Source organism: Pagrus pagrus (genome assembly GCF_965226575.1).
Source record: "Pagrus pagrus genome assembly, chromosome: 2".
Taxonomy (NCBI): domain Eukaryota; kingdom Metazoa; phylum Chordata; class Actinopteri; order Spariformes; family Sparidae; genus Pagrus; species Pagrus pagrus.
In genome coordinates, this window is record NC_140186.1 from 1320552 (window position 1) to 1330870 (window position 10319).

At 45.3% G+C, this 10319-nt stretch overlaps 2 protein-coding genes across 2 annotated transcripts in view; one reads left to right on the top strand and one right to left on the bottom strand.

The window, feature by feature from the left end:
• LOC311271323 (uncharacterized protein) overlaps window positions 1–10319 on the top strand; it is a 207725-nt gene that overhangs the window by 129614 nt on the left and 67792 nt on the right. The window lies entirely within an intron of this gene.
• gtpbp2b (GTP binding protein 2b) lies at window positions 83–10223 on the bottom strand. The gene is made up of 12 exons (XM_084367599.1): window positions 9660–10223; window positions 8692–8718; window positions 7831–8015; window positions 6737–6848; window positions 5847–6044; window positions 5487–5661; window positions 4811–5030; window positions 4540–4675; window positions 4292–4350; window positions 3347–3518; window positions 2534–2698; window positions 83–2452 (listed from the first exon to the last, which is right to left on the bottom strand). The coding sequence occupies exons 1-12, from the start codon at window positions 9843–9845 to the stop codon at window positions 2258–2260; spliced, it is 1830 nt and encodes a 609-aa protein (XP_084223725.1). The 5' UTR covers window positions 9846–10223; the 3' UTR covers window positions 83–2257.

A 10319-nucleotide genomic window follows, 5' to 3' on the forward strand; every position in this document is an offset into this window, starting at 1 on the left:
TAACAAAAACAAAACCACCTTCCTTCATGTTCCACTTTCTGCAGAAGTTGTAATCAGAAGTAAGAGCAGGAACATATTTCAGTCGTGGTGTTACAGTTTATTTATTATCTAGAGGGACGGTCAGGAGAAAACAAGCCGATAAATCCACTCTTTGAACGTTCGGCTGAAGCGTTTGTGTCAGACGGTCGTCTCAGAACGGCGTCCACGTCTTCTGCGTTCTGCAGAATCAGCCAGCGAAGGTCTCGGCAGACCTCCTCGCTGCATCAACACACATGCAGAGTCAGAATACAAAGTGCAAAGTCAACAGTAACTCCATTTGAACAGTAAGCAGTTTCAAATGCTACACAGGATCCATGGAAAGTACATTCGATATTTAGGTTTACAATTGCACAGAACCTCCGAAAGAAATGAAAATAAAAACTGTTTCAACACTGGATACATATTTTTCTGCCAGTCAAAGAGCATGCAGGTTATGTTGAGCTGCAGGAAGCTTTTTATATCACCACTGAACAGGAACAGACAGAACAAACTGGAAGATGCAACTGCTTCAGGTCAGTCTGTAAAATGCAGATATTTTGAATGTACGAGGCTTCAACAGTTTAAAAGCAACTTGAGTAAAAGATCCGAACAGAAGACATGAATCTCAACAGACTGAATGTAAGGCCGGAGAGTTAGAAAACCACCGATTTTTGTACAAAAACATTGTTTTAATCCCCCAAAGAGTCACCGAAGCGTCCTTTTAATATTTCATCGATACATCGACCTCAAAAACTGAGCAGCGACAAACAAAACGTACCAACATCTGACTCGACTGCTAATTAAAGGAACAGTTCAGCCAAAAATGTAGATTCAGTCATCGTCTCCTCCCTCCATGATGATTCGTGCTAAACACCTGAAGCAGCTGGAGATTTTAAATCATCTCCAGCTGCTTCAGGTGTTCAGCAGAGTCCTGTAACTGTTTTACTGTGAAGCTCCAGAAATGTTCTGTGGACTACGAGACTTCACCTGGTTTTCCATCAGCATGGAGGGAGGAGATAACGAGTGAATTTAAAAAAAACACATGAGAAAAAGTGGATGCTGTGAGTCTGCAGATGATCCAGATCAGAACGGATTCGTCATAATGATTAAAAGTGAATAAAGTGCAAAAGAACGAAGTAAAACAGAACCGAGCTGCTGCGTTTTTAAACTGCGATTAAAAATTTAAAACAATATAACTTGGTCCAATCAGATCAGTCCAAACTCTTGTGCACAGCAGAATTCATCACATCTTTATGAGCTCCCCCGCAGCTGCTGAGCTAACATGCTAACTAAGCTGGGTGCTAGCGAGCCATAAAAGCCAGTTTTTTCACTAGCAGTTAGCAGCCCAGCTAGCTTGGCTGGCTCTTCACTGACGAGTATTTGTACCTTTAACTCGTGTTATGTGACTGCAGAGTGTGCTGTGATTATTTGTTTTGGAGCAGTTTGTAGTCAGAGAGCAGCGTTTTAGAAAACTGGCTTCTTCTTCCAATCGTGAAATGCTTTTTTCACACCCTCCCATGCTGCTTCAATGTTTTATATCATTGTAAACTGAATATTTTTGGGTTTAAGACAATATTTTTACAACTTTTTGTTCCTTCAGTCCTACAATAACTTGGTGCTGATTGGAGGGCTCATACTTTGACAAAAACTGACCCTCAACAGCCACCGTGCTTCATGGAAAACACCTCAGCAGTGCTATAAAACATTTTGAAGTTTATGAGCGGAAACATGCAAAACCAGCGTTCTGGTCCTAAATGTTTGATGAGATCCACCTCAGAAACTCCTTGTTGAAATGACCCCCCCCCTCCTCACGCGTCACGATAAGTCTGAGTGTGTAGAGACGTGTTCGGCAGAGGTCGTCCTTCCTCAGCTCCTCGCACGACGACTGTTCCTCAAATCCCTCAAAATAATCCTGCTGTCTTCTCGTGAGAAAAACGAGCATCTTAAATTGTCAAACTGCGGCACGGCATCAGATTAACCGTCCAGGCTTAAATCCACTGAGGTCAGCCAGCTTTAACTCAACACACGAATGTCTGCTGGCAGCAAGATGATGAAGATGATGATGATGATGGACTCTCTGACATCACAGCGGGGGCGAATGAGGTCAGAAGTATAGATCCATGACAGGAGGATTAATACGCCGACATGTGGCGGGACATTAAACCCGGTCAGATGACGTCTGATCGGTCAAAGTTCTCACGGAGCTCAACATCTGTCGACCCTCTTATGACGGAGGTCTTTAGTGCTCCTGCAGGTTCTGGTCGTGGTTCTGGTTCTGGTCGTGGTTCTGGGAGGGGGGCAGCAGGCGGGTGACGTGGCCGATGCCTTTAGTGACGCCCTCCCTGAAGAGCAGCTTGGCGCCCAGCCGCAGGTACTCTGGGTGTTTGATGAAGCAGAAGCGGACCACGGCTCTCTCGCCTGTACGCAGCTCGTCCTGCAGCAGAGAGGAGGCGTTACACACAAACAGCCACAAGATGGCGACCTGATCAAAAGCTTCCTGTGATCTATAACTGACCTTCCCGTGAAGGCACTCCACGGTGGCCGTCTGCCGGACGTTGCCGACGTGCACGGTGACCTGTGAGCCCCGGCGAAAGGTCTTGGCGTGGAAGAGCAGGACGATGGCGGCTTCAAACTGACAGCAGATGGTCGGGTTCATCTTGGGGCTGACCATCACCATACCCTGCAACAACCAATCAGAAACCACCGTCGTCACGTGTCAGGGCCTGAGACTAAGTCTGTTACAGACGTCTAAAGAAAAGAAATTACAGTTTGTGATGATGAGCACAGTTTGGAGGTAAAAGTACTTTGAATACAGATGATGATGATGATAAAGGAAGGGCCCGTGTCCACACAGAGCTTTTCTCTGGACTGCGTCTCATCTCTATGACAACAACACCTTGATTGACACTGATCCTGCTTCGACATCGGGACATCAGAGCGAGGAGGATGTGGGTGATGACATCATCCATAGGAGACAAAATACGGTGAATATTATAGTCTCGGCCAGTTCCCTCAGTGGGAACAACTGAAAGACGACGCCGGCTCCCGAAAGAAACAACATTTTAATTTGGGACATTTTAAATTCAGTCTGGGCGGATTACTTTCAGGACGACAGTCAAACAGTCTGGAGCCCGACACACACTGACACCGGCTGCATGTTTGTACTGTCGAAGAGGTTTCTTAAAAACCTTTTCTCTCTCCACAGGAAAGAAAGCAAATCTGTACGGACTAAAAACTGTGAGACAGCTTTCATACTGTCAGATCTCGGAGGCATAAAATGCAACGTCTGTTCTGAGGGGTGGACATTTTAGGTCGTGTGACCTCTGACCTTACGCAGCAGCGAGCGGTCAAAGCTTCCCAGAGCCAGCGTGGCGGCCTGTCCGGCCCTCAGCACCCTGCAGGCCGAGCGGTTCCTCTGGATGCTGCCCACCTTCAGGCGCAGGAAACGGCCCTCGTCAGTCGGACCGACCACCAGCCGCTCGCCCTCCCGGCACACTCCACTGAAATACACACAGTCGGTATCATTACTGCAGTTACACAACAGAGAACGCTCAGACTGCTAACTGAACTAAACTGCATGTGGGGGATAAAGGCCGAGGAGGGGTCCTTTATCAGGGACTAGTGGACGACGTGGAGTCCATCCTCATTACGGACACCTCAAAACTCAAAGGCACGTTATCCCCCAAAGAAAAACTAAACACATTAATTTATATTTTCATGCGTTTTAGGATGAAACCTTATAAATCTACAAACAAATCAAAATGAACGAGATATTAAGAAAACAAACAGGTTTAGAGATTAATGCACAACAACTGCGATGAAATGAAAAGTTAAATAATAAAAGATAAAAACAAGCAATGAAAATAATGATAAAATGAAACACTGTACGTAAAAGTTCACTCTGAAAAAGTGAATAAAATCTCATAATAACAAAAGTAAAATTAAATAAAATAGATATAAAAGTAAAATAAGTATAAAAATAAAAACCTTAAAATTATAAGACACTCTCTGAAAGCCGGACTGAATAGATGATTTATTAGTTTACGTTTAAAAGTGTTGATATTTCAGCTCAGAGGACGACGACCTGGACGACTTCACTCGTTACTCGTTTTAGAAACAGGCTGCAGCTCATTCGTTAAGAACAGATGTTTCCATTTATCAATCAATCGACACCCAGCAGCCAATCAGAATCGAGCATGCACCCAGAGTCCAGACGTTAAGAAGTAAACGCTCTTTATAGTTATAGACTGATCCGGACTCTCCCTGATCTCACCTGTACAGAGTTCCTCCAACCACCGTCCCAACATCAGGAACAGAGTAGATCTCATCCACCTGCACACACACACACACACACACACACACACACACACAATGGAAATCACGACTGAGATTTGAACAATTTTAACAATTTGCCAGTTTTGCAAATGACGTGCGTGTGCCTTCTTGTGTGTTTCTATGTTTGTGTGTGTGTGTGTGTGTGTGTGTGTGTGTGTGTGTGCGTGCGTGCGTGTGTGTGTGCACCTGGAACTCGGTGAGCTGCTGCATCAGCTCCTCCTGCTCCTTGCTGTTGCTCAGTGGAGGGAGGATGTTCAGGAACACCTTGAGGAGGTCCAGACTCTCTCCAGACACACTGGACAGGGTGAAGATGGGCGTGATACTGCACACACACACACACACACACACACACACACACACACACACACACACACACACACACAGACCATGGAAACTTTAACCATACTGACAGGTGTCTCTTATTGTTGGTTGATTGTCTCTTGAGTATTTCACTCACCATGCAGACTGAGTGAACTGCTGTGCGGCCGTCACGGCGTCGTCAGGGTTCGACACCACCATGGGAACCTTGTTGCAGCCCGGTTGCTTCAGGACTCGCTCCAGCTGCCGGACCGTTCGCTCCACGGTGCCTCGAGAGCACAGGTCCACTTTACTGACCACGATGAAGATGGGAACTTTGAGCGCCATGGCCAGGCCCAGGTGCTCCCGGGTCGTACCGGCTGAACGGGGGGAGAGCAGGAACAGCGTGAGTACGCTGATATCAAAAACAATACTTCATTACCCAGAAGCCCTTGGGCAGGTCCTGGGAGAGATTCAGTGACTCTGTTCAACCTTTATTATTGAACAGTTTCAGTGCTCGTTGTTTATTTATTTGTTTACTGTTAAATCATCTGACCGTACCTCGTGTGCACGGCAGGAATCTGAATAAAGACATTTTCTCTTCTTCTGAGATTTGAAATGATTACAGAGCGGTTACAGAAGTCAAACAGAGACAGAGTGTGAAGTCCATCAGTCACAGCTGGAGTTCAGACTGTCTCAACTCAGCACTGATCACTTCTGACCTCTAGTGGTGAAGCAGAGCAAGGTGAAAGTAATAATATAGAATAAAGAGCTACAGACTGAACATAAACTCCATGTTTAATACATTAAACTTTGTGTGTGACGCTGCTGCTCACCGATGCCGGTGTTGGCGCTCACCACCAGCATGGCGAAGTCGGGGCAGTAGCTGGTGAGGCCGAAGATGGTGGTCTTCAGGTACTTGTGGTGTCCGGCCAGATCGATGAAGGTGATCATCTTAGAGGAGCTCTCACAGATCTCCTCGGCCGTCCGAGACTCGCTGTAGTTCACAACCTGCCCCACGATGAGAAACCGTTACTAGTCCCAAATGTTCGTATCGATACCGGTCTCAAAGATCTCACATCTTGAAATATATTGAACAGATTGGACCGATGAGACATCAGCTGATCGTCAATTTAAAGTACTGAGATTGAGGAAAAGGGAATATTTTAACAGACAGCCCTGTAGTCGGCGCTCACCTCTCCTTTGCTGTTGAAGCCCAGGATCTCAAAGCTGATGCTGGACGTGCGTCCCGTCTGGATCTCGTGCAGATGTCTGAAGAGGTTGAGTCGCGCTCGGCCTCGGCCGTTGTCCAGTTCGCCCTGCGTCAGGACGCCCAGCAGCGTCGACTTCCCCGAGTCCACGTTCCCCAGAACCGCCACCCGCAGGTCCAGGAACTGTCCCAGTCCAAAACAACATGAGGGAGGAGAGGGATCATAATCTCTGATAGGCACCTGCTGCTGCCGGCACGCTGAGCTATTAACTGTCTTCAGACTCTCTGTTGTTCTCTTGGTCTGAAAACAGCCGTCAGACTTGAGTTTGGACCACAACGACCTCACAAAGACCCTTTCGATGAAGTGATCTCTGTCTATTCACAAACAAAGTCTGGAGCGGTTTGTTTGTGTTAGGACGTTAAAATGATGTCCGGGTTCAGTCGCCTCACCTCACACGGTGCATTCAAGTTCTTCTAGTGACAATGTAGCGTAAACATAATTAAATATAGAAACTAAGCGATTACTGACGATAAGTGATGGACCTGCTGCTTGTGTTGGAGCTACGTGTCCTGTTTGGTCCTGGGGTTTGTTGTTTACGTGCTGCAACACAAAAGGCAGCAAACATTCATTCAGCTTTATATTAGCTGTGGCGGGACACACAACAAAATCTTTGGGGAAATTCTACTTTAAAAATGATCTAAAAATAATAAAAACAAGGTGTTTCTGACCTGTAATAAGTTAAATAAATAAAACTGATATTAATGAGATATTCTGACTAGTAATTAGACAAATAACAGAGTTGCAGTGATGAACTCATCAACTGATTCAGACAAACTGACGGCAGCAGAACCAGGACCTGGAGGACGGACTCTCACCTGCTGATCGTCAGGAACTTTCCGAACCAGGACTTCTGCGATCTTGCGGGTGTTCCTGTCCGGGTCGTAGTCCACCTCCCGCTCCCTGAGGAGGGTGATGTCGGCACCGACTCTGATGACACACAGAGAAAAACCCGATCAGATTCACGACACACCGCTGAGTGCAGTTTCACAACAGTGGTTTCAGTTTATTTCAGTGTTTTATGAAAATGGTTTCTTGTCTCTGCAGTTATCTCACTGACGTGGAACAGAGCGGATGCTTTTAAAGTTCTTTCTTTTGTTTTGCTCACTGAACATTTTAAAATTCACATCATCTTTACACAGAAAGGAAATGATTTCCCTCGCAGGTAAACTGCTCTGAAGTACAGGGAGCGAATGCATCACAGTGGAGGGCTTTAAGAAGAGGGTCCCTCGCATGAAGATAACAGCTTCGTCCGTTCATCCTGATACTCATCCTGTACTCGTGCAGGCAGGACATTTATAACTGAGGCTAATTTAATATTCTGTTCACCATATCTCCACTTACAGATGGCCTTTGTTTAATTTCATGATTTTATCGTACTATCGTCTGAGTGTTTCTGCAGGTCTCAGTCAGGATCATCTTGTGTTGTAACACCTGACAGTAGAACATCACCTGCTGCAGGTGTAACACCATCAGTCTGATATCTGAACATTTATGTTTTTTAGTATCTAACTTCATCTCAAACACTCTGTATTTCTGCCACAGTGACGCTCTGATGACACGTTGCTGACAATTGTTTTAATGTTTTCTAAGATTCTTGTTTTTACTCTGTGGCAGTATCTTTGAGGTAGACGTCCACTAACGGAGTGAAGCACGCAGCCTTTTGTGGCACTTTTACAGGCATTTATCTCACAATCAAACAAGCAAATAACGAGTTTGTCCAGTGAAGAGAGTTCAAACACGAAGTATCGTCACAGAAGAAAGTCAGAAAAAGGTTTAAGAAAATGTAAATATCATTAAATGAGACCCAAAGTCTGTCTAAGGCTCACAACACCTTTCAAACTTCATTAAAAACACAGACGTCTATACTCTACAGATGTGCTGATCCAGACTCTGAATCGAGGTGACCTACTTCTCTGCCATCCTCTTCAAAGTCTTCAGCGAGGCCTTCATGTCGGCCTCGGTCAGGCCGACCAGCAGGCCGTTGTCCTCCACTCCGATCTGATAGACGGCCTCGCCGCGGCCCTCCTGCAGGCGCCACTTCAGCTGCGTGGCCAGGTGCTCGAAGCGGTACTGAGTGGGATTAACCAGCTTCAGCTACGACAACGACGGAGACGGAGCAACAGAAACATGATGGAGGAGCAGGTAAAACATCCACAGAACAGTTTCAACACAGAATATACACAAAGAAGATAGTTTCATCAGTTTGTCTGGAAAATATTAGGTTTTTACTTTTTCGTCCATCCAACAGATCAAAACCTGAACGTTATCAGTCTAATTGTTATGTTTGACAACAAAAACAACTGGACAATGTTTGCTTATATTATATTTTGTTAATATTGTGGCCTGACTGAAATGAAACTCGATGTAAACTTGAAATATGTGTATTGTTATTAACACTAATACATTCATATCCAATACTGTAGATAAGCAGATGTACACAGCACAATAACTGTCATTGATCAGACTCCACCTTGAACCTGGTTCATAATAAAGTCAAAAACTTATATATAAATAATAACATAACAATTTCTGTATAATTAATTATCTGTTAACGTGACTTTAATCTGGATAAGCAGAAAAAAATAGATGGTTGAGCAGATTTTTTACCCCCACAATACAGTTTGAGTATCTTTGTAAAGGACGTTCAACACTTTTTAAAAACACTGATCATAGAAACATCATCTCAAGACTCAAAATAGAAATCTAGTAGAAATCTGACGTAGAAGTTTGTGTTGTGAAAACCCGGAGCAGGAAATGAAGAGTCGGTTACCTTATACTCAATGTTTCCTTCCTCAGCCTGGAAACAGAGACAGAGAAGACAGATCAGGACACTGGAGGACAGGCTAATGTCAAAAAAGACTTGACACAAACACAGATAGTGGTCTCTCTGTCCACATATACTGGAGTATACTATCCGTCTGGTTCTGGTTCTGTCTGACTCTGTGCTGGACACACACAGATAAAACTGAACTCATATGATGGAGTGATGGTGAGTGGAGACATGTTGCAGATGTTACTGACTGTAGAAACACCACAGACCCTCATGGGAGCAGTTAGAAGCTCCTCCTCCTGATGCACGCCCATTTCTGACAAGCAGAAAATGTCAACCGAATTCCATTAACTATTCTCGCAATTTAAAGTTTATTTTGATAAAGGAAGTGAAAATCAACATCTAAAGCCTGACTCTGACCTGTTCCTGTATCTTGAGGATAAACCTTTCTGTTCGGCATTGAGCTGCTTTGCCTGAGTGTCTGTTTACACGGCTGTTCCCCTGGTTTTCTTCCACCAGCATAAATCAGCGGTGGCTTGAAGCCTTAAAATAACGCTGCACGCTTGAAGCTAAAATAGTCAAGAAAACACTGCTTCTTATTGTTGAACAATATGCCGAATTATTAATTAGGCTTTAATTTTTCAGATAAGACACTGAGGCAACTTCTGTGGTCTTTGAACCATAAACATTGAGACAACATTGTTCTTAATTGTCAGATATTTGAGTGCAGTTTGGTGTGACGTTGTCGCAAGACGACAGCAGAGCGGACGCTGGCGGTGACAGTTCCTGTATGAGTGACGCACACGAACAACATTATCACGACACGCTACAGACTTTATTGATGGTGAAGCTGCGTGTGTCAGTGATGAGCCTGCAGCTAGCTACGGTCGGCTGCAGCACCGCTAGCTAGCTGGCTAGTTTAGCGGGCTGACGTCCCGTTAATCCCCGGGCTAAAGAGCGGGAGCTACCTCCGGAGGGAAATACGGTGGCGGTGTTTTGTTGTTCCTGTTGTTCTTTTTATTCCGTCTCCTCCTCCCGCGTTTGCCTCGTCTCGTTCGCGACTTTTTCGACGTTTTCTTCCCGTTGTTGCCGGAGCCCTGTCCGTGTCTGTTGTGTCCGGGCGACACTGCACCACTCTCGGACAAATCCACCATCGCGGAGCTCAGGGTTTGACCGGCGGCCTGCAGCGGGAGATCGGCGGGAGCAGCCTGGACTCACGGCGATGAAACAACATGTGGTGATGTTAATAAAACTCCTCTTCCTGACATCACACCAGCAAACACACGGCCGGCCTGCGCGAAGCCCTGCGGCGGAGGATGCTCTCTCCTCAGCATCATCAGCGCCGTCAAACTGCGTCACACAAACAACACGGCGACCGGATGTGACTTTCAAAATAAGCTTTTTCGAATAGGAAACTAGTCTAAATTTCAAAGTAAAAGTTCATTTTGTTTGCTGTGTTACAAGGATGTAAACTCTTACGTCACGGCCGAATGAACAAGAAGGCCTAAATAGTTAGGGATGTGTTGTATACAGCGTTTCTTATAGTGTACACAGTGTCTGCTAACGCAACAAGTCTTAAAAGTGTTGTTTTTTTTAAGGGAGTCTGGTGACTTTCTCCACTGTGTTCG